Source organism: Mustela nigripes, chromosome 4 (genome assembly GCF_022355385.1).
Source record: "Mustela nigripes isolate SB6536 chromosome 4, MUSNIG.SB6536, whole genome shotgun sequence".
Classification (NCBI taxonomy): Eukaryota; Metazoa; Chordata; class Mammalia; order Carnivora; family Mustelidae; genus Mustela; species Mustela nigripes.
Window position 1 is genome coordinate 128,071,540 of NC_081560.1, and position 25,186 is coordinate 128,096,725.

The 25,186-nt window shown below is 43.2% G+C and overlaps 1 protein-coding gene across 8 annotated transcripts in view; it reads right to left on the minus strand.

The window, feature by feature from the left end:
- The window catches only part of RHOBTB1 (Rho related BTB domain containing 1), a 122,331-nt gene that overhangs the window by 11,313 nt on the left and 85,832 nt on the right, over positions 1-25,186 (minus strand). For all 8 annotated transcript variants that reach the window (XM_059397470.1, XM_059397474.1, XM_059397467.1 and 5 more), the window contains 3 exons: positions 8,790-8,975; positions 4,775-5,754; positions 3,031-3,149 (listed from right to left, as the gene is read on the minus strand). In XM_059397470.1, coding sequence (XP_059253453.1) covers positions 3,031-3,149; positions 4,775-5,754; positions 8,790-8,975 — 1,285 coding nt within the window. The remainder of the gene's footprint in view (positions 1-3,030; positions 3,150-4,774; positions 5,755-8,789; positions 8,976-25,186) is intronic.

Sequence of the window (25,186 nt, forward strand, 5' to 3'; positions counted from 1 at the left end):
TGTGATTTTAATGTTTATGTATAACAATGGAGAGATCATTTCATAGAACTTTTAAAAATAACATAAAGCTACATAAGAGATGGAATTAAGAATTTTGCATGCTACCTGCTGGGTGTACCTTAAAAAAAAGTCAGCAAAGAGAATATAATGCTATCCTAAACAACTTCCCATATTCCAGTTCCGTTGGTTTAAAATTTTAATTGTGAAGATCAGCTCAGACTATTAGGCTTATAATTAGAGGCGGTCTCATAGAGAATGAGAAAGTATTCCAAACCCAGAGCATTGCTTACTACAAGCCAGGCATGCATTTTTAATGAATCACTTGCTGAGTACCTCTGGGGAGAGAATTATGCTTACTGCTACATTAAAAGTAATGAGAAAAATATAAGTGAAATACAATGTCTTCTTAAATATTAAGTGACAAAAAATGTTAAAGTAACATCAATGTATATTTTATTCCTTTCTGGATATGCATGAGAATTCTATTAATGAAAAAAAAAATACTGAACTGTGAAGGGAAAGTCAGCTTTTCACAGGGCAATAAAGAGTTAATGGGTGCCCTAGAAAAGGACAGATCCCAAGTGCCAATACAAGGCCATATTAGTCGTGAAATCTTTACTGAAATTCCTCCCTCCCCATGATCCCTCTAACCACACTTTGCTAGTTTAGGAAGGGATCTGGGGGCTTTTTAAGTTAGGGCTTTCAGGGGACAAAGATTTTTAATCCCTCATGGAAAGAACTGAGCAAGAATCCTCCAGGACAATAGTCACCAATATTTCTTGATGTTTCAAGCACCGAATTCTATGTTTATACATGTATTCTCCTGACTTAGCTGCCTTTGAAGACGCTTCTCTTGTTATCCTGCATTTCACAGGGGAGCACACAGGTTTGGAGAGGTCGGCTGCTTGCTCAAGGTCAAGGTGGGAATAGAGTTCCTAACGACAGAACCATTACAGTCTACAGGGGAAATCAAGGGAAGGGGCAGGCAGCGGCACACGTGTCAACAGCTTATGACATTCTCAACACACTGGCTACAGGGATCTGGCACAGACCTTCGTTGCTTGGGTCCATGGTCTCTGTCTTCTAAGTTGGGTAGAACCAGCTATCCATACCTATTAGTCTCAGCCACCGGGCTAATGACCTAGTCTTTCTAGGAGGTCATGCTCCACAGGGGACCCCGCCGGGAGAGGCTGTTCACCATATACGTGCGCGTTCACGTTCACTGACAAGTTTTTGTGTTGGTCACCTCTCCTGCACATTTTAATCTGGAGACGATTACGGTCCATTCTGGGAAGGGATAAAGGGGATTAGCATTTGTGAGGTCAGCTCTGACAGTGTCCCTTTGTGCCTGGGTTCCTGACCTTGATCAACTACTCTGGTCTGTTAATAGCGGGCGCTCTGCCGTACAATGGGCACATATTTCAGTGAGCTGGAAAAGTAAGGCAAGCAAGCCTCCCTAGGCCTTTTATCTCCAGAGATGACGGCAGCAGGTGAAATGCCATTTGGATCAAGTTTTGTTAATCGGCAGCTTCCCCAGATTTTCTTGGAAGTAAGAGTGAAAGAGCATTAACCCTACCAACATCTCAATAAGACTAACAGCAGCTACATATACTGAATGGTCCCAGGGGGGACTTGCAAGGACCGACTTTTGCACCTCACTTCCACAGTGTGGGTTATCCTCATGCTTTCCAGACAGGGAGATCGGAGCTCAGAAAGGGGGTCGTTTGCCCAAAGCCACACAGCTTGTAAATGGAGGACTCAGGATTTGAATCCCACATCCTTCATCGGGCAGCCCCCACGATGCTGCTGCCGTCTCGGGGACAAGGCTCTGAAACCCCTCTGATGGCCGGGAAAAGACTTTCTTAGTTACAGCTGAGGACGTCCTGATTCAGAAAGGCTGGTAGACACCAAGAGAGGTGATCTGGATAATTCTGACACTTTCCCCCCACACAGCAGACAGCCTTTTGCTGGGGCTTGGTTTAGGAGCAGCTGCAGTTTGTTCTGGAAGCAGGAGGTGGCCTAGTGACCTCCTCGGCCCCAGCCATCCGGGTTTGGGATTCTGCTTCCCTACTCGGAGATGCAAATGCAGTCTCCTGGGTCACAATAGGGGTGCTCAGATTTCTGGGGTGAGTGCCCTTTCGAAAAGTTAGCCATTGTTTTCCTTATTTCTTTTAAAAGTGTGGAGAGATGCTGAGATATGCAAAACAAGCCCCTTAGGACAATAAACTTGATGGGGTGTCCCCATGTTTTTTAAAAAAAGATGGTTAAAAAATACTTTCAAAACTCAACAAAAATGCTTGCTCTTGTAGACTAAAGTTAGAAGTGCTTGAGTGGAATTTTTCTTTCTTTTCCGACTCAGTTCGTAAAAAGATGAACATGGAAGGTCTTCAAGACGCTGCTTGGTCGGCTCTAAGAAGAGCCTTTTTCTGGAGATAGGGCCAGGGCCCGGGAGGTGACTCAGTGGCTTCCGCCAGACCTAAGGGAGGCGTGTTCAGAGGAGTGACCATTGGCTCCATTACGGTTTCCTTCCAGTTAACAAACCCTTGGAGAAGGCAGGTTGGGGCTCCACCTCGAGGAGCGTTGCTGCTCCAGCAGGCGGTCCCTCGTGTCCCTTGTGGGGCAGAGGAGAAGACTGAGGCCCAGCGAGGTGGCTTCTGACCCGCCTGCCGTCTGGTCAGGGGCTAGCTGAGCCCAGGATGCAGGTGACTGAGGAAGCTTTTCACACCTTAAACTTCTGGAAGATGGACTCTGCCCCTGTTGTATGTGATTTTGACAGTATGTTGCTTTTGTTAAAAAGCAAGATTTGACATTTGTTAAAAAGGAGAGCCGATGGATCATGGTTTACAAATGAAAGCAGTGAGCCAGATAACAGCTTTTCCTAACTTCAAAGTTAGGAAGAGGGTGACCTGATGCTCAGACACGGCCTAAGGAACTGGTTCAGGGAAGCAGTTACAGAACGGAAGTTGTCCGGTTAAGGAAACACACCCACTTGCATCAAGACAGCACGTGGACTTTTCAGAAGGCACATACCTCACTGTTGGCGCTTTCCACAAATGAGCCCCCGAACATGGCCGCCATCCACCTGCAACTACAGATCAGCAACGGTTTGTGGGCACTGATGGCTCCATCGTCCAGCCTGAATGTCACATCTGCCCAGGGATTGAGGAAACGTAACCGTGAGCCAACTTTGCGGACAGTTCTCCCCATATTCGTCAACCCACATCTCATACTCTCTCTTCCATAGCTTTACTTAGTGATTTTGTATCAACCTCCACCTTTGAACACCCTATTTTTTCTATGTCATCCAAGAACTGGGGGTAAACATTTAAGATTACACATAAGCTCCCAACGCAAATTCTCTGAACCATACAGTAACATGCAGGAGAGGGATGTTTTTTCCTCCCCACTAGGAACAATTTCCAAAATAAAAGACCAGCGGAAGAAACACTACGTTGTTAACATTTTGCCCTGTTTAATTTCGCTGTGTGTGTGTATGGATAGCGAATGTGTGTGTAGAGGTGTACACTTTTTCAACAGATAGCACGACACCGCAAACTACTTGATCACAAGTTTTCTAAAAATAAGAACGTTTTTCTAGATAATCACATCATTACCATGCCTAAGATAATTAGCAACGATTCCCTAATTTCATCCATTATTTAGTTCCTGGTCAAAAGTTTCCAACTATCTCTAAATCATATTTATAGTTTTCTTTTTCTTTCTTTCTTTTCTTTTCTTTCTTTCTTTCTTTCAATCGACATGATGCTCCCCCTTTTATTTGGTCACTGTGCCTCTGCATTAAGGGGAGGGTGATTCAATTCATTCCACGTAAGGTACACTGTTTAATTTACTGCAGGTTTGCAGCATTGCTTTTCATTAGCTTTCAAGATGGCTTCTATTTCAGGATGGTCCATGTTCAGGTAAATATTATTTATAAGCTTTAAAATTAATGAACAGACTCAATAATCGATGACTACATGTACAGTACTAAACGTGTATTATCAGGACAGGCATTATGAACGATAAGGACAAAACAGAAGTGTCCACATAAGTAAAAGTCAGCAAGTCACATTTCTACAATGAAATACACATACACACACACACACACACACACAGAGGGCAATTTCAGAATTTAGTATAAGTCCGTGCAAGCAATTGTGTGAGGATGCTGTGGGCAGCCGACTGCCTGGATATCAAGGACAAAGAAGGGGCGAGGAAAATGTGGAAGAGCAGGATAAAGGAGTGTGAGAAAGAAAAGGAGAGGAGGTGGGCAAATGAGACACTCCTGATGGGAACACAGAGAGTTGCCAATATCATCTCAAGGATTTCAGGGCCACAAGGGTCAGTGGAGAGGAGACTCGGTCAGGGAAAGGACCCCGAAAGGGAATCGTGGGCATCAAGCTGACTGGATCTGGTTCAGGCTCAGGTGCAGGGGCAAGGTGACCTACCTTCGAGGAGCACTGGGATACCAGGACACTTCCGAGGAGAGCCTGCGTGCAAATGCTGCCTCTATCATTTACTATCCGTATAACCTGGAGCAAGTTGCCTAAACTCTTTGTCCCTCAGTTTCCCCATCTACAAAATGGAATAATCTTTAGCCTTTAAGTCTGATAAGAACGAAATAGATGGATACATGCAAGCTAGAAGGGTAAATGAAAAAAAATTAGCATTTATACATGTTAGTGATGGTTATTCTCTGCCCTACTCATGTATGGCTAATGTTTAATAAAACACAACCAAGGGAACTGATGACTTTACTGTTGGACCCACTTACCTGAGAATGTCCCTTTGCTGAGACACTCTTTTATCCGATTGGCCTTCCGGACATGAAATGCTTTCGTAATCTCCTGGTTCATGAAGGCTTCCTTGTTCATGATGTTTTCCACCATCATCCTCAAATCAAACATCTCGAGGACCTCCGCAATCTGAGCCAGGCCCACCAAGTCCTTCTCCTTTTCATCCAGTTGTCCCGTGTAGAGAAACTGGAGCAGGGTCCGGAAAGGGCCTGGCTGGACGGAGGAGTCCATCCTGACCACGGTGATGGGGCCCACCCGCTTTGAAACGGGATTGACTTGCATCTCCCTGTGCATGCCGACGAACCCCTTGCTCCAGCCTGACAAAGTCTGCGCCTCTGGAACTGAGCTCTCGCCTTCCAGCCCCGGATTTTCCTGCTGGGACAGGTTCTGGCTTGAGGACTTCCACTGATTGGTCTGTGGGGTCCTGGGCGAGCCTTCCTCCCTCTCTTCGTCAGGGTCAAGGCTCCAAGCCCGCCCCTGGATGTCCCTGCTCTGCTTCTCCTTCTCACCAACTCCTTCACTCCCATTTGGGGCTTCTTCACATTCCATTAAAAAAAGATCATAAAATTTGGAAGAGGAGGTAGCGAGGTAAATTCGATGTGCAAAGATGTGCTCCTGGTCCTGAAGGACGAACAGGACGTCGGCACACAGAGGATTGTCCAGTAAACAGGCAGCTTCGCTCGTCCCTGTGGTGGGACATTCTGGAACTTTGATGACCGGCGGAGGGGCTTTTGGAGGTAGGAATGGTGCCTGAAGTAAAGGTTTCTGAACTTTCTTTAGGTGGGATTTCCAGAACTGCAGGTGTCTGCGAGAAATCAGTGCTGCTCGGATTGCGTTGTCAAATACATCCTTGATGCCAAACTGGTCAAAGACACTTGTCTCGTAGTACGGTATGCCGAGTTCCTTCGCAACCTCCCGGCCTTTCTCAGGGGGCAGAATATCCCCTCTCTTTATGGGCCTAGAATGGAGGATTTAAAAAGTTACAGTCGGCCTCATTTTAGGAAAAAAATGGTAATGAGTGCCTACCAAAGCACCTAGTAGAACTGAACCTTTAAAGTCCTATGCAGGTAGGGCTGGTGGCAGTCCTTAAGCGTCTGCCTTCGGTTCAGGTCATGACCACAGGTCCTGGGATCGAGCCCTATATCGGGCTTCCTGCTCAGCAGGAAACCTACTTCTCTCCCAAACCTCCCTGCTTGTGTTCCCTCTCTCGCTGTCTCTCTCTGTCAAATAAATAAATAAAATCTTTAAAAAATGTATATTAAAAAAAAGTCCTGTGCAAGTCTTTTTTTTTTTTTTTTAAAGATTTTTTATTTATTTATTTGAGAGAAAAAGTATGAGTGGATGTGGGAAGAGCAGAGGGACAGGGAGAAGCAGACTCCCCCCTGAGCAGGGAGCTGGACATGGGGTTGTATCCCAGAACCCTGGGATCATGACCTGAGCTGAAGGCAGGGGCTTAACCAACTGATCCACCCAGGCACGCCCCACCCCCAGCAGGCTTTCAATAAGGCCCTGGAAAATCTATCAACCTCAAGTCTTCCAAACCTAAAGGATTTAAGTCTGCAGGAAAAAAAAAAATGCTTTCAGTAGTAACAACGGGAACTGAAGTCTGAGCCATATTTACTAGCTATATGATCCTGGGCAAGGTACTTAAACTCTTTAAGCCTTGGTTTTCCCACTGGTGAAACAGGAATAATAACGTAAATACCTATATTTGAAAGGACTCCTGAGAAGTTAAAATGAGATAATATGTTCAGTATGGCACCTGGCCCACAGTTAGGTGTTACCACAATCACCACCCTCACCACCTTTGTCTTGGTCACCGGCACCTTACTTTTACATTTCGCGTTATAACCTTACAAGGAATCCATATGCTTTTTCTCATTTGAGCCTCACAATAACCCTATGGAGGCAATTTTCATCCACCTTCTGAAGAAACAGAGGCAGGGAGTTTTCAGGTTTTGCCTTGGGTCACATTTGCAAGTTGTCGACAGACCTCTGCCAAGCCAGTAGAGTCTAGAACCCCGTAGTTCTAGACTGGTTAAATGGTCCCCATCCAAGAGCCCAGTAAGTCCCTCCCATCACATCTGTGAGCCTCCTTTCATGTCTAACTGCTTCTCTTCTCTTCCTCGTCTGCGGTCACACCCTCATCCTCGTTCACTTGGACTAGTACATTAGCCTCTTCCCTGTCTGTCTTCAGATTCTCCACCTTTTAGGCCAGAGTGCTCACTGTGGCAGGAAAAATCCTTACATAACACAAGTATGACTTGCAGCTGTAATTCTTTTTCAAGATTTCCTCTGGTTCCACAAAGCCCATGCACCACAGGCTATGCCTTTAGGCTAGCACACAAGGCCCATTATAATCTAATCAAACCCAGGGAGGCCAAACTTGTGGAAGTAGTGCAAGCGAGTAGTGCCATGACTATGGCATAACACGGTAAAAGACAGATTCCGGAATGTGGGCAAGATATGATTTTCTTCACAAACACACTCTTGATTCTGAGACATACTGTTAGGAATGGATCTTCCCAGGTACATATTTGGCTTTCAAAGCCGAAGGTCATGTGCATGACAGGCGCTGGTCTTAGGAGAAATACAGTATAGAAATATAGTTAGACTTTGGATCTGAAGACCTGGATGGAACACAAGGAAAAATGGTAGGGTGTTGTAAAGGCAGAAGCAGGGATTAACTTCAACATTGGCTCCTCTGAGCATTTTGGGCTCCTGGCTCCTAGGGCTGACCTGAAAATTACTAACCGGTGACACTCTTCAAGGCTCAGGTTCAAATGTTACCTCCATCATGAAATCTCAGCACTGCCCTAAAGAAGGGACTGTTCCCTCTGCATCCTCTAGTGCCCATAACTCTCCTCTAGTCCTCTGGTCTCCTCCAGTCTGTGGTTGTGAGGACTGATTATCTTGGCCAATTCTTTCCCATGGAAAGTTCTGGATGCCAGAGGCACTCTCTTTCACTGTGAGTCCCCCGCCAGCTCCCCCCAACGTGGCTTCTCCAACCCCCGCCCCCCACAACGTGGCTTCTAACATGCATGCCTATTCCATGCATTTAATAGAAGAACTGTGAAAACCCAACATGAAAGGTTTTCTGAAAATTTATCCGAAATGCACCAAGAACGTCAGAAATTGTCCAAAGAAAGCACCACTTGCTTTTGCTGTGAGAGTATAAAAAGCTGTCTATACAAAATTTTTCTAATTAGCCTATTAGGCAAACAACAAAGGAAGATATTAACATCAACATTTTTGGGCTCTTCAGCAACAAATGTTATAAAACATAAGATATATATTTATATAAAATTATTTTTTATGAAGGGACTATGGAGGAAGGATGGGTTTTAAAAAACTCTTATTTCCCCCTAAAACTGGTATTCCACATTTTATACAGAGTCAAACAAATCCTCCTTCAGGCAGATTTTTAAACTTGTGGCACTTTAAAAAACATAACCGCTAGAGACATTTAAAACACAGTGTGGCTGTTTTGCAACTACAGGTCCATAGAACTTTAAAAAACCAGACACTGCCGTTTTGGGAATGAAATATTCTCAGAGGTTGGACTGAGGAAAAAAAGAAGACTGAAAACACTTGGGTGTGTGTATTTGCAAGAACCCGATATTCCCGGGACCAGAAACTGTGGCTCATCATTCTGGACAATCATTAACTTTATTACAATAATCATAATATCAAGAATGACATTATTATTATGAGTGGCCCATGTTTTGTTTAATGTTTTACAAATTTCAAGGCATTTTTATTCACCCCATGTCACTGGTTGGAGAATTCACTTCCAACATTGGTCCACCATTTTACAAAAACGGGTTCCTTACCTACAAGGGGATGGTGAGCCCAAGAAGGGTCAGGATTAATGAGCTAACATAGCTGATTGATGGGGTCCCACCACCAATGCAATTCTAGGCTGCAGAGGCATCTGTTACCTCTAAATTTTAATTTGACCAGCACAGCGAAACACGGAGTCCCTTGGCTTACCTTGCTAAAGGGCGTCTGGCTCGATTAACAGCTTCAAGATCAGCATAGCGGAGATCTAACTGGCAGCCAACTAGGACAACAGGTGTGCGAGGGCAAAAGTGCTTGATTTCTTGATACCACATGGTTTTCACATGATTTAGGGAATTGGGATTAGCGATCGAAAAACAGAGGACCACAACATCAGACCTAAAAGGAAATCACAAAAGAAGCTGTATTGCCTTCTCACTTTTCTTTGTCTTTTATCATTATGGTTCCTCCCTTCTCCACCACGCCCCCCACCAATCCATCTAAGGCCGTATCATGTCACAATAAAACCAAACCAAACCAAACCACGATATAAAATACATCTCGGAGTCATGCAAACAGCCTGAGAAGCCCCCACATTCCAGTACCGACACAGCCTGAGTTTATTGTCATATCGCACTGCGGAACGCCCGTGTATCGCGAATTTTCTGATGATGTTATTTTACAGTACAGATGATTACCCAAACTCGATCCAGTCCTGGAGCCACAACATGCGGAACTATTTCTGTTCATCACAAGAAATAGTTGCGAGATAAAATAAAACAATAAAAACTACCTTTTACCCGTTTAAACATAAAGGCCATGATGAGTCAACCCAATGAGATAAAGCAAACAGTTTAAATGTTACTGAGAATCTAACAGGTCTTTGCAGTCCAGGGTCAGCAAATACACAGAAGGATTTCTGCCCTTCTTCCCACTTAAGCACACATGTAGAGAGCACAACCACTTATCTGTTTCTGAAAAGAAAATGTCCTGAATTTGCAGGGATTTTGACTCCTTACTAGGGATATGACAAGAAGGTCATATTTAACAGAAAGCTGGTAAGAGTTAGGTGGATGACTAACATGAGAATGTCGGAAGCAGATTCCTCAAATGTTGTATATGACACACAGCAGGTAAGTGGGGAGAGGAAAAAAGTACTTTATAGTCAATTTTGACAAAGGGATCTTCTATTTTTATATAATAACTTACCATTCTCGAAGCCAAAGAACCGTTTTACAAAACAGTTGTTCAATTATGGTGTTTGACAGCTGCTAAAAGGTATTTTAATAAGAATTACAAACCAATCATTCTAGGTTAAAATATGCTGAATGGTGACTTTGAAAACATTGAGGCAGAAGACTAGAAAGAATAGGAAAAATTATGCCCAAGGATTCAAGACTATCTTGCAGCTAAATTCAGAAATAAGCTCTTACAATTTTATTAGATGTTAATTTATTGCCTTTATTGTTTATGTAATGAGAAGAATCAAGTCGATGAATCAAAACACCTTCTTTTTAAATCATTAATGAGATTTCTCCCCTACATATCAATGAAGACAAACAAATATATCCAGGCAACCATAAAATTTCTAAAAATAATCATTTGCAATGCAGAAAACTGCAGGGTGCTTACATTAAATGTAATTCACAAGTTGAATCTTTAAATTTATATCCCAGAAAAACTGCATCAGACCCCAGCAAACAGAGGGGAAAATCCCGAGATTAAAATATTTACAAATTATAAAAGAGGACCTCGGACTCAAAGTGGATGGATGTATTAATCTGCATGTTTAGAATGTCCTTGAAATAGATATTATCAGAGACTCGTAGATACTGGAAAATAAATTATTATGTGTAAAAATATGCATAAATATATAAATGAAAGGGAAGCATGTTTTGTCTTTGGGATTCTGATTTAGTTAGTGGAATATTCTGTGCACAGCCTTACTTCTAATCAGCATAAATAGCGGTACCAGGGAAAGCCAAGAATGCTTTGAATTTTACATTTTTTAGGAGCTGAGTTTTCTATTATTCATAATCCTATTTATATAGGATATCTGATGCAGCTCCTCTCTAAGCTTCATCCCGATCATAAAACAAAGCCACCACGAATTTTGGCACAGTGAGATTAACATGGCATTCTGTGAGGTTCAATATTATAGAGAAGGAATTGAGGAAATGTATCCAGCACCTAAATGTGGAAGAGTATGTATATGCATAATATTGTTCTAATTGGTGCCCATTTCCATATTGAAGCACATGGCTATAAAGGAAATAGTCTCAAAGCTTAATTTATATGACAGACATGTAGCTAAATGTCAATTCTGTTATCTAATTTTATGATACAGCATGTGAGGTTTTGAAATCAGAGCTGGCTCGGTTGCCAAGGTTACCGTGATAACACTCAAGCCACTGAACACATACTGGTTACTATTCAGCTGACCTGTAAACAAGTACAGACAGGACCTTGGGGGCTGGAAAAAATTGAATCTCTTGATGATAGTCGCTTAATGCCATCACACAATACAGGTCCGGAGGGCCTAACCTCTAACTGTGTCACATCAATATCTCAATGCATGAAATGCTGTTGGAAAGCTGGAAAAATAATTCGATGTTCCATAAATATTTTGCCTCAAAAGGATGATAGTTAAAGAGAAGAGGTTGTACCGAGAGCCATGCTACCTCTGAAGCTAGAATAACTTACTGGATCGAAATTCTATTTGTGTCCTTGGAATAAAGTTTTTCTTTTTTCCTTTTATTAATGCACATTTAGGGGCTAGGAGACTGCATCGCCATTGTTGTACACTGAAAACAGTTAAAAAAAAAATAAGATCCTGTTTTACCTATCAACTTGCTTCAGTGTCTTTGGGTTTAACCCTTGTTGATCTCAATACAAATGCAAGTGAAGGAAACGTTATGTACCAATTAATTATGGAGAATCCCATTCTTCAGGCCTGCCAGAACAATGCAGTACCCTGACCCTGATTTTAATGGAGAGGCTGGGAATCAATGGACGTGGCGATGGATGGAGTGATGGGAAGATGCTGTTTTGACACATTCCTCCTTAGCCCAATATTCTTTTCGAACCCCGAACTCTTCACACAGCAGGATCCTCTGTGATATAAACACCTATACAATCAAGTAACTATTTTGAGAATGCCACGTATTCCCTCTAGATTTTGAGCCGCTTTTCTATCTAGTCAAGGAAGGCACGAGACCTGCAGCTAAGAATATCTCCAGCTTTAGGCAGGATTCCAAGGACCTAGAGATATTAAATAACTTTTAATCAAAACATTCATTCCTGTGTGGAGACTGTTCAGTGTCTGACACAAGCTCATGTTTTAAAATGCCATGCCTATGAAAGATAAAAAGAAAAAGGCAGGTTCTAGCATTTCCACTTCTGTTATATTTTTTTACTTGGAAGGGCTGAGTTTAAAAATAATTGGGAGGGGGAGGTGTGATGAGGACATTCTCACATACTATGCAGCAGGGTTAGCCCAGAAATGACCTCAGGGTTCCTATTTCAGCTGTAAAAAGAATCTGATAGGATTTAAATGGCGTCCTACAGCTATTTGGAATAGAAAGCACAAGAATTGGAAAATGCAGAAGCAAAGCACAGAGTAGACAGAACTCTAAACTCCAGAACTCAAGTATCGAGAAGGGGTAGGAAGATGTTTAGATTTTTTTTTTTTTTTTTTTTTTTGACCCAGCTAAGTGGCTTTTTAAAAGAAAGCCTGGATTACAAAGGATTTAAGAGGGCAGGGTCTCAGTTGCTTACCTATGGAATGTTTATTTTGGGGGAGAAAAATGTAATTTCTTTTCCTTAAGGGGAAGATACTAATATAAAAGTCTCACTACGGTACTAGCACATCGAGTAATGCCCATGGAGTAATGTTTTGATTAGTTAAGTAAAAAAGAATCCAAAGGAAATCTGTGTGTTGAAACAATTGTGACTCTTCAGAGAAGGGTGGGAGGTGGGGAAGGGTAGAGGGCCTGAGTCATCCAAAAATGCTTGAGCTGATAAAGCCAACCTCTGTTGTATCAGTTTTTCTTCAGATATTAAACAAACAGGACGTGGTTTTTTTTTTTTTTTTTTTTTTTTTTTTTTTTTTTTTCAGTTATCTTTCAAGGAGACCATGGGCCAGAGAGAGCATGTAAAAAATTGGCAAAGGAGTCTGTGCAAAGTTGGGACCAATCTCTGTTGATGGATGCAAGAAAAAAAGTCTGAAAACAGTTCATCTTACTCACATATCTCAGCTCAAGCTAGACTTGAAACAGCAAAGGCCATACAAGTTCCCCGGGTCTATCTTGATAATGTCTACAGTGAAATATAGCAAACATGGTGGGAAAAGGTCAGAGAAGCAACCAAAAGGTAAACTGCTTTTCCAATGTAAAATACCAAACTCATCCTCTGAAGAAGTGGCTGAAATGGGTAGACCATCACTATAACACTGCATTGCTCAGAATGGATTTCCCAAGTTCCTTTCTATCACAGAAGTGCTCTTATCTTCTTGGTTCATTTCGCCTTTCCTGGTCCTATCCACCTTGCCACCACTGTCTGGCCCGGGAGCTGCTGTAGGCCTTGTGTTGTCTTATCTGGTTAAAGTGAAGTGAAGAAAAAAAATACCCAAATTATCCTTTATGTAAGTAAGACCCTAACCGTAGGCGAATCTGATAAGCCACTGTGAAGGTTCTTTAGTTCCAGCTCGTCCTCCAGATAGCTGTGAGTGGGACAACAAAATGCCCTTCTCCCGTGGCCAGTTCTGGTCTTGTCTCTTGCTGACGCATACTTGATGACCAAGAGTAAACCAACAGTTCTATTTATTTGAGTTTCACTTGGAAGTATCTCCTTGTTAACATAACCTTTGAAGTCTTGTTCTATGGTAGGACCCTACCTCTTTACACATCAGTACTGCCTGCCATTTCTTTCTTTTTTTTTTTTTTTTTTTTAGTAGAGACCCCTATATCCATCTTGGTAGAGATCATGATCACATTTTAATGGGCTTCTTTTCCTTTTCCAGTGCGCCCAGGTCCCCTTCTGGCCAAGATTCAAGTAGGAGTCCCTGACCTCCCCCTTTGGGACTTCAAGCTTCCTTCTCCCCCTGGAACCTAGGTAGGTTCTTTACAGAAACGTTTTCAAAACCATTCATGTCAACAACACACCTTTCATGCATATAGTCTGACAGCGCTATGCAAACAAATCAAAACAGCACAAAACAGCTGGGAGCATGGCAGAGAGAGGAAATGTGTCACACGTGGCTTTGGAAAGTTTTAGTAGGGAAGCAGCCCGGTGTGTATGAGATGCAGAGGGAGTTGTCAGTGATTGGTGAACATAACCATTGGGAGATGAATGGCTCTGTAAGCTCATACTCATGGAAGATGGAGAGGTCTGTAGGGGAGCGCCTGGCAGGGGATCTGGGGAGAGCAGGGCAGTACCATGCAGTGCCCTGATGTGAGCAGAGAAATCAAGTCAATACTTTACCAATAGCAGTGAGGCTTCTTAAGTACAGATGTTATGTGGGGAAAACTGTCAAAACACCCTGCAATATATCCAGATTTGGGAGTGATTAGCATGCGCAACTATTTCTTCCAGGCCCGTAACTGCATGTTTAGTAGGAAGCAACATTTTAAACTGGTCTACCCCCACCCTCCAAAACTGAGGCCAAAGCAATGCACACTCTTAAGGGCAGAAAAGCCAGATCAACGTCCCACCAATGGCACCAAACCCTGAGACAGATAAAATTTGAGCCTTCAAAATGGTTGGTTCTTCGATCATGATACAAATATCACGGGGGACAGTGATCCTGCTATAGAAGGTTCTGGGATATCATCCAGTAGAAAGGGGCTCTTTTTCATTCAACATCCCATTTTCTCTGCTTAGCAGTCCATGCTCCCTGTAGGATATTCTTACATCTCACATAATCATCAGAAAAAGTTGAATGCATGTGAAATTGGGTGAAGCACAAGTAATTTATTAGAAGAAATAGTTTAAGCAATCTTATTTAACTCCTGGTCAATGAGAGCAGGAAGCACTGACATAAAGAAGGCTTGCTTAATAGGAGAAGGTAAAATTGTGGCAATAAATTCCCTCCCAATACCACCTCTCATTCTCATTCCTCTTTGGCTTTCCCTGAAGCTAAATGACCGAGGAACTTTCCATACTCTTCACTTTTTCTCCTGAGAGCAAGATTAGTTGTAGATAGAAGCAAGCCTCCATGTCAGCCTGAATGCCAAATGGGAGGTCTCTGGGATTAACCTCCCTGACTCTTTTGAAACAAATGTGACTAGCAAGATCATTCCACCAGAATAGGAAAGGGAGTTTACCCAGACCTCTCAGCAATCCTCCTTGAATCAATAAAGGTACTTGTAAAGTCAGTTATCCAACAGCAATAAACAATCATTCAATCACCTCTTCCAGCAACATTAACTGATAAAATACTATATACCGGGTACTCTCCTAGACACTGAGGTTATAGCAATTAGTTAAAGACACAAATCACTGTCCTTGTGCTTATCTTCATGCACATATTCTGGAGGAAAACAGAGACAACAAGCAAGAAGAATATGTAAGCTATGTGGTGTGTTGGGTAGTGACAAGTGCCAGACAGGAAATATAGCAGGGAAGGGGGACAGAAATATTAGGGAGCAGAAGATGCTCCTGGACTGCGGAAACGAGGGAAGGCCTCACTGAGCAGAAGACACATCAGTAAAGACCTGAGGGAGGTGAGGGAGCTAACATGCTGCTGTTTGGAGGGAGAACACTATGGAAAAGGAAAGAGCTAGTGCAAAGGTCCTGAGGCAGGATGTCTCCCTTAGGATGGGGCGGGGAGAAGCAGCAGCTGAGATCGGAGATATTGCTGGACAGAGGTAGGTAGGGTCTCCTGGGGTTGTGGCTTCTAGTTTGAATGAACTGGTGAACTGTTAGGGTTTTTGAGCAAAATGACATGATATAATCTATGTTTCAACAGGGCTGTCCCACTGCTATAATGAGAACTGACTAATTGGTCATGGGGGAGAGGAGGGGGACTGTCAGGGGTGAAAAGGCAGAAGGATGGGACCAATGAAAAGGTAACAAACGTGAGAGATGATATGACTTTGGCCTGGGAGCAGCTGTAGGTGGTGAGAACTAACTGGTTGCGTTCCGTACATATGTGCGGGGTGGTGGGGTGGGGTGGGGGAGCGGGTAGGGTTTGCTCAGGGGCCGAGAGTGGGATGCGAGCAAGAGGAATCAAGAATGGTGCCAGAGTGCTGGTCCTGAGCAGTCCTCTCTCCCCGGTTCTGGTATGGACATCTGAAGCTCAGCGTTGCTAATACTGAATTGTACTTATTTGTTGCTGTCTTCCCCGGTGGACCGAAAGTTTCCTCTTCAGAGAGTCTGTCCTGATCCTATTAGCTCCTCTTTCCCATTGTGTGCCACACCATTGTTTGCGACAAAAGAGGCCCTCAATGACTGTTTAGAGAATAAAAAGGCCTTATAGGTATCGAAAGATAAAAGATGTAGATGCGAACGTGTCCACAGTTCTAAAGTCTAAAGGAAATGAGGTGAGGCCCCAAATAAGTCAGTTAAGGAATACATTAGGGTCTTGATAAAAAGCTAAAAGCAGTTTGTGAGCTATTGTATTTCTTCAGACAATGAGGGCTGAAAGCCATGTGATATCTCTGGTATACGGCAGAGATTAACCAGTTAATATGTATTTCTAAATTATTGGAATTTATCTAAAAAATCCATTTACCCCACCTCACGCCAAGATAATAATGGGTTAATGATCTCTTCATGGAATTAGATTATCTCCAGAAGCAAAGGAAGCATAAAGAAGCAGGCCGGTTACTTTCGGTAAGTAACACAGAATTCAGGCTGAAGGGAGCACCCTCCATTTCACAGCCCATCTTGTTTTTTATTTTTTTAAGATTTAGTTATTTGAGAGAGAGAGAGCTCGTGGGAGCACAAGCAGGGGGAGGAGCAAAGGGAGAAGCTAACTCCCCACTGAGCAGGGAGCCCAGTTTGGGGTTTGATCATAGGAATATGACCTGATCCAAAGGCAGACGTTTAGCCACCTGAGCCACCCAGGTGTCCTGACCATCTTGTTTAAAAAAAAAAAAAAAAAAAAACAAAGCAAAAACAAAAACAAACAAACAAACAAATTCAGTCAACTAGCCAAGATGATAAGTTGAAAAGACAATTTGCTAATTTGCTTTACCTTTCTCTAGTTCAGCACTTGGTCCTTCTGACTATATTCTCTAGGCTGGGGACACAGGAGTTCCAGGGAGAGAATAAACTGGTGGAATGATTTTGGACACCTAATGAATGGCCAAAATTAAAAGTTCTTGATGGGATTATTGATAAAATGCATTAAGAAAAATATCTGTGAAAATGTCCTGTAAACTTTACAGTACCAATTATTGTCAGACAAACATGATTATGGGCTCCGAAGTCACCAAGGATATATATATCTCGTATGTTGCAACTAGAAAGAAGGACAGAACATTCTCATCAAGAGAGGTTTTCTTCTTGGCTTCCCAGCTTGTGTCCTTTATTGAAATGTAACTGCTGAAAGCTAGTGACAGAATCATCCCCTGAAGACACTGCAGAATTACTCAACAGTCTCTTTCTTCTTACCACTTAATTTAAAAGGGAAAACTGTATGGGCTGAAATAGATTTCTTCGTCAGAATATTCCAGTAAAGAAACACCACAAATTGGGGTGCACCTGGGTGGCTCAGATGGTTAAGCGTCTGCTTTCGGCTCAGGTCATGACATCCAGGTCCTGGGATCCAGCCTCACGTCAGACTCCCAGCTCAGTGGAGAGTCTGCTTCTGCCTCTCCCCCTGCTTGTGCTTGCTCTCTCTCTCTCTCAAATGAACAAAATCTTAAAAAAAATGTTTAAAAAAAAAAAAAGAAACACCACAAACTGATAAAAAGTCAACGCACTTAGGTATTATTTGACCCTACTTGTCAAGCTTCCAGTTAAGTAGTAATAGAAAAAAGGTAAAAAGAAGACAGAACGTAAGACATTAATATGTTGAACAATGCCTTATTGATTATTAATTATAATTATTAATTTATCATTAATTAATAGTCCCTTATTCTCTTTACCCAATTTGGTGGACTCATTGTCATGTTTCTATGGCACCTTGTGGGGCCATCAACGCTTTCCTGAACCACAAGGGGCTGTCCTTCCCAGCCTCGTGAACAGTGTTTGGGGAGCAGCCAGCATCCTTCCAGGTCCTGGAACACGAGTGACCCCAGCCATCAATCAAGTATTGTTGCTATCTCATTTGGCAATACTGTTTCCCAAGGACAAATTCATCCTAGGGACAGGGCTCGGTTGGACCGAGAAACCCCGGTCTGGAGAAACCCCGGCTTTCTGATGCTTTATCTTCTGATCACCATAGAAGATACACCAGTTCAGAGCAGGAAGACAGTGTGGGGACAGCAGACCGAGGACGGTACAGAGTGTGGCACATTTTTCTGGGCGCTGGAGGATCTGGCTTCACTGCAATCCTGGGCTTGAGTGTTCTGGTGCAGAATCTATATATTTCCACCAAGTTTAAGTGTTCAAATTGTTTGCATGCCTTTGGCAGAATACATTTTTGTTTATTTATTTTGAATAAGCACAAAGCAGTAATAATCCACCTTCGATTCTTCGAGTTCATGTCCTCACTGTTGGTCAAATGGATTTAAGGTGTTTAGATAAACAAATATACTAAAAAATGATGCTTATAAAGATCTTGGAAATGACACTCAGAAAGGAAACCTACAATTGGAAAATTGTAAGTATTAATACATATAATTTTGTTTAAGAAAACTCCTTCAAGGGCACCCGAGTGACTTAGTTCAGCATCTGTCTTCGGCTCAGGTCATGAATCCAGGGTGCTGGGATTGAGCCCTGGGCGGGCTCCCTGCTCAGCGGGGTTCTCCTTCTCCTGCTCCCTCTACTTTCCCTCCCCATCCCCCACTTTGCGCTTCCGCTCTTTCTCTCACTCTTGTGCTCTCTCTCAGACAAACAAAATATTTTAAAAAAGAATAATCACTCAAGCAAGGCTTTATGAAAAGAATTCACAAATCGAAAAATCTGGGGTGGAAATGTGGTTTTGGGGAGGTGGCTCAGTTTACCTCCCTCCTTTTTTTCCTGGCCTCACAGCCCATCTTTTCATTTGCTCATCTATTAAGGAGAGGCTAGGCACCAGTTTTCCATCCATCTCACCCTCACTGTGGTCCATGATTTGTGCTTCTTACTATAAGAAAGTGCAAATATAAAATTCAACCTAGTGAAACAGTTTGGGAGTTTGTTACAGTGAGACTTCCCTGTAAATACCTCATAAGATCCTGCCATGTGTAAGACTGATTGACAGATTCATGCAGGCATTCAACTAACATTTATGAAGCTCCTCCTCTGTGCCAGGCCCCCAGCACCGGAGACAGAGAGTAAACAGACAAATTCCCGTCTTACAGATACCAGGAGCCGTAGCATAAGGGCACCAGAAGAAGATGATGAAGGATCCAATTTTCAGACAGTATGATCATGGCTATGCTAGAGAGTTGCCGGGGTGCCCTGTGGAACATAAGGGAGAGACATTTCACCTGGATTCTAGAGGGGACAGGGAAGGGGAGAGAGTACGAAGGGGATTTGTGGGAGTTTGTGACTCTTGTCCTAAACTCTTAGAATAGTTGTGATAATTAACTAGGTAAAGAATAGGCGGGCAGTGGGTGCCTGGGTGGCTCAGTGGGTTAAGCCTCCGCCTTCGGCTCAGGTCATGATCTCAGGGTCCTGGGATCGAGCCCCGCATTGGGCTCTCTGCTCAGCAGGAGGCCTGCTTCCTCCTCTCTCTCTGCTTGCCTCTCTGCCTACTTGTGATCTCTGTCTGTCAAATAAATAAATAAAATCTTAAAAAAAAAAATAGGTGAGCAGGGGTGTGATGTCTAGGTGGATATAATGCACGTTTGTGGGTCAACTGGCCACAGAGAACACAGAACAGCAAATATTGTTATGTCTGGAGCAAGAGATGAGCCTGGGCAGGCAGGCTGGGCCTCAGTCCAGAGAAACAAAAAGGGATAGCACTTCTCAACCAAATGGGCAGCGACCTCACCCAGGGGAAGGTCACTCCTCGCCCACCTCTGCACCCAATCCTCAGCCAGAGTGACTGAGTACGAAAGGGACAAAGTCATTTGTATACTCCCACAGGTTATCACTGCCCTCCCCAGTTCTAGAAGGAACCAAGCACAAAAGCCTACATTGTTATTATTTGAGTGAGAAATGGAGAAACGGGAAACTTTCAGGGAATGTGAAGTCCTCTATTAGGTTATCACAGGGTATTTCAGCCAATGGATCTTCTTAGAAAAAGATACAAACAGAACCACAGCCAAAGACACAGGCCCCTTGGTCAGACTGATCCACATGCCTGAGGGCTTATCTCTGGGAAAAGGGAGTCAGCCTGGTTTGGGGATAATTTGATAAGTGTTCCATCGTTGAGCTTTGAGATTCTAGAACCATTCCATTTCTCACAGTCATCTATTCAGGATTTGATCTCATATTTCCCCCCTAAGTTCACACAAATGATTTGTATTCTCAATGTGAATTAACTTCAAGTTCTATAAATAATGAAAACATATATAGTCTACCATGCACATTTCCTCACATTTCATAGATTAGACTGTCCATAAAAATATTTTTATTTAAAAAATATTTGAGATATAATTTAAATACAATAAACTTTGCACACTTAAAGGGTTCAGTTTGACTAGTTCTGACATACATATGCACTCAATACTCTCATCCCAATCAAAATAACAAACATTTCCATCACTTCCAAAGTTTCCTTGTGTCCCTTTATAATCCATCCCTCCCCCTCCCTCTTCTTTTCTAGGCAACCAGTGGTCTACTCTCATCATGGATTGCATTTTCCAGAATGTTACAGAAATGGAATCACACAGTATGTCCTCTTTCCCCTAGTTTCCTTCACTCGAAAGCTCTGTCTCTAATCTTTAAGAGATTGTTCCCTTTTGGCTGAGGTTCATTAAAGAGCACGATAATCATGATTCCATGGCCGTGTGTAACAAAGCATGGCTTGAGGACCACCTGCTTTATAATCATCCAGGGACCCGCTAAAATTTGCTGATTTACCTCTCCCTAGAACTCTGACATCGGAACAACCAGCATGGGAAGGCCTGCTCAAACCTGCAGTTTAGTCCGACCTCCTAGGAACAACTATTCTTGATCCTTGGTCCAGCTAGCTGTTCTTCCAGGTCTTTCTACTTTTCTTTTTCTTTCTTCCTTCCTTTCTCTCTCTCCCTCTCTTTTCTCTTTCTCTCTCTTTCCTTCCTTTCTTTTCTTTCTTCCTCCCTACCCTCTCTCTCTCCCTCCCTCTTTGTTTCTTTCTTTCTTTCTTTCAGTAGGGACTGTGGAATACCCATACCCACAGAAGGCTTGAACTTACCACCCTGAGATCAAGACCTGAGCTGAGATGAATAGTCAGATGCTTTTTTTTTTTTTTTTAGAGATTTTATTTATTTGACAGAGACCACAAGTAGGCAGAGAGGCAGGTAGAGAGAGAGAGAGAAGAGAAAGCAGGCTCCCTGCAGAGCCCGATGTGGGGCTCGATCCCAGGACCCTGGGATCATGACCTGAGCTGAAGGCAGAGGCCTCAACCCACTGAGCCACCCAGGTGCCCTGAACAGTCAGATGCTTAACCGACTGAGCCAGTCAGGCGCCCCCTTTCTCCTGTTTTCTATAACCTGGGCAAATCTTAGTTCTTTAGGCCACAGCAGTACACAGGACTAAATAGCTTTAGGACAGAGGTTGCAACAGCTTCCCCAGATCCTTTGGTGCCCACATTTAGAAGTGCGATTTGAGTTACTTTTCCATATAGTATGCACATTGTGAACTTTACTCCTCTTGCTCCTTTGCTGCCTGTGTCTCAAGTCTACCATCTGGGCCAGGACTCAGATGAAAAGGATTTTGAGAGTGAGAAGGACGCTTTTATCTCAGATGCAAAGTTCAACAAGGTACCAAAAAACTATGTATTCCAGATGCCTGCTTTATTTTTAAAAAAAATATAGAAAAAAAAATCCACGGTGAATAAAGTATCAAAAATTTAAATAAAGTCAGGACCAGTAATAGTGCCATGCCGAACCCTACCAAGACTGAAAAAAAATAAAAGGGGCGTCTGGGTGGCTCAGTGGGTTAAAGCCTCTGCCTTCAGCTCGGGTCATGATCCCAGGGTCCTGGGATTGAGCCCTGCATCGGGCTCTCTGCTCAGCGGGGAGCCTGCTTCCTCCTCTCTCTGCCTGCCTTTCTGCCTACTTGTGATTTCTCTCTCTGTCACATAAATAAATAAAATCTTAAAAAAAAAAAAAAGAAAGGAAAAAAAATCAGGTCATAGACCTGTACCCTTGGGGCTAATAATACATTATGTTAATAAAAAAATAAAAAATTAAAAAAAATCAGGGATTCTATCTTTTAAAAGTTATTACTATTTATATTTTATGCCGGAGGTGAGTGCCTTATTGCCTCAGCTTAGTCTTGGCCCAGGCCCAACTCCACTTGATAGATTTCACGGTCCAACAGGCTGAAATCATCGTCTGAATGTTACTTCTGGCCCAGCGTTTATAACCTGCCGTGGACAAGAGATGCTAATTCAAAGCACTCTTTCTAGACACATTAGATGCTTCCTACTTTTCCCCCTGCCATTAACCACAAGTACAGCCAATCCTAGACAAAGACATAAACACTGGTCACCCATAGTCCTGAATTTTTAAAAGAGCCTCAACCGAGCATTCAAAACGGGAGGTATTCATGGTGTATCTGATTTCATGTGCCTTCACTGTGAAACCAGACCTATCTTACCTAAATAGACACACACAGACCATGGCTCTGATTAATGCTGTCATCTAAAACTCATACCATACCTCTCACAGGAACTGACAACATTTGAGAAAAACCTGTGTGAAAGAATAATCTGTATTAATCAATCAGTTCTGGCTGAATAGAAAATATGCCCAGAACCTACGGGGTGTAAGGGCAGGGTTCTGGGTACGTTAGTTAAATTTTTAGGGGAGAGCATGCCGTCTAAAGTGCCCAGGGCTTCTCCTCCCTTTCAAAAAGCTCACTTGGATGTACCATGTTTACTGAAAGTGAGATCACTCATGTTTAGCTATTTAAGGAAATAAGCTGTTTGTTACGTATTAAAGAACTGAAGAGGCACAATGGCATATTAGAGCTGATGGTAGACGGGAGAAGGCTGGTCTTCCCTATCCACACAGAGCAGCATAGACATCAGCCTGGACTAGGAGTGCCCTGAAGAGAAGTTGGTCCTCAGTCACCATTTCCAGCCACAACACGGTGGAGAGGGAAGATGCGGGCTCTGGAGTCAGGCGGAACTCACAGGAAAAGTTCCAGCTTCCTCTCTCCTCGCTGACTGACCTTGGCCCCATTCTGCGCCTGTCTGCTCAACTGTGAAATGAGCCTACTTTGCAGGGTCACCACAAGAATGAAGTGGTAGAGCATCGGGCACAGGCCTGGCTCACAGGAAGCCTCGCTGCTGTTTATCCCTAACTTCCAGCCTCATAGGCTTTAGGACGTGTCTGAAGGTTATTTGATCCTGAGTCAGATCAATGGTGGAGGTTTTCGAGGAAAGGAAACAATAAAATCGGTAATTATTTATGTGTGGTGTGACTACAGGAGAGGGGCAGGGGGCCCAGAGCCCATCCTCCCTGTCTGTATTTTCCATGCCAGGTACCTAACTGTGAACATTCATCCTTGTAACGGTTCTGGGGAGAAAATCTGGAGCGACAGCCCTTTAAAAAGAGTCTGTCTTCTTGCCAAAAAGGAGCAGTTAATCACAGTCATGGTTACTAGGTACAGTTTTGTTCTTGATATTTTAAAAGATCCAGCGAAGAGCGTCAAAGGGTCATCCAAAGTGCACAGAAAGTAGGCGGTGGGAAGAAAGGCTACGAGAGAGTTGGAGTCATTTACTCCAGACAAGAGAGGGTTTGACAGATGCCAGATGTGCTCTGTGCTGGGATGCTGAAGCCGCTCTGCTGTCTTTCCTCTCCATCCAATAGGAGAAGGACTCCTATCCTCGATGTTTTTCCTTGGGTGGATGATTTCTCTTCCTGAAGCAGAGAGGTCAACCAGGTGACACTGTGAGATCGACTTGAGTTTTTTTTTTTTTTTTAAAGATTTTATTTGTTTATTTATTTGACACAGAGAGAGAGAGAGAGAAAGAGCACGCCTAAGTAGGCAGACTGGTAGAGAGAGGCAGAAGGAGAAGCAGACTCCCTGCTGAGCAGGGAGCCTGACTCTGGACTCGATCCCAGGACCCTGGGATAGTGACCTGAGCCGAAGGCAGACGCTTACGACTGAGCCACCCAGTCGCCCAAGATCTCTTCTAGTTCTAAGCCTTTGAACAAATAGGGAAAGAGATACCCAGCTCATCAATGTGGGGGTGGGTTCTAGCTGCATCTGTTTATAGTGAGATTGAGGTAGCTTGGCACGGAAGAAGGAGTGGGGGCCAGGAGTCAAGCAGAGGTGGGTTTGACTCTGCTTCTGAAACTCACTCTTGAGCAAGTTATGGTTGTAAAAGAACTCAACTTTGTCCTCCGCTGTAGCATGGAAATCATCTCTGGCCTTCTAGGGCTCCTGAAAGGATTAACTGAAATAATGTTGGCAAAGCACCTAACATTTAGACTGGCACATGTAAGCTTTTGATAAATTGGAACTATTATTCTGGTTGGTTAAAAAATGGGTTGAAAAATGCCCTTCTGCTTATAGTTCCATCATGCTAGGAAAATTACAGATTCAAGTAGGCAGACCAACAGCACCTTGAACCACAGGATCCACACTGCAAGCAGTGCCTGTCCATGCCAGAGAATGTTTGAGGGGACAACTTATCAACTACCCCGGTGCCAGGAAGGAGAGGAAAAGGTCTAAGGCAACTTTGGTTTTGCTCACTATCACCACAAGAATCAAACGAATGATTTTAAAGAGGTTCCAAATACATTTCCAGGTATAAGGAATACATCACATCCCCCTAATTCGTCATTCACACCAAGCACAGTAAAAAACATCCATCAAAAAGCAGGTGTGCAAACCAAACTGATTGTCAAAAATTATAATTAGGATTTTTTTTTCCTTCCTGAAGGATAGAAAGCTAAAAATGGAAGTCACAAAGAAATTAATCAGCTCTTGCAAAGCAATGAAATGCGGTGGCCTGAACCCTATCCCAAGTAAGAGAAACTCCTATTCCTACCAGACTCTTCCACAAAATGTACTGTTTTGGTGTCACATCGATGTGGAATCCCATAATTAGCAATATGGAAAGATGCTGGAGGCTGGGACAGAACAGCTCTGGGATTTGTTCTTTACCCGTGGTGGGGTCTGCGGCAGGAGGCCTGCAGGCTGCGGAGGCTTGGAGAAGACAGAGGGAACACAAGGTACAAACAAGCACATAAACTGAGAGTCATAGAGAGCTGGGCCAGAATCACCCTGTGTCCTGACACCCCTCTCCTGTTTCCATATCAAAGGGGGAGCAGGTTAGAGCTGATAGAACCAAACACTACAGACAAGGGAGCAGAACAATGCAGTCGGAACTGATGGAGTCACGTGACCGACCG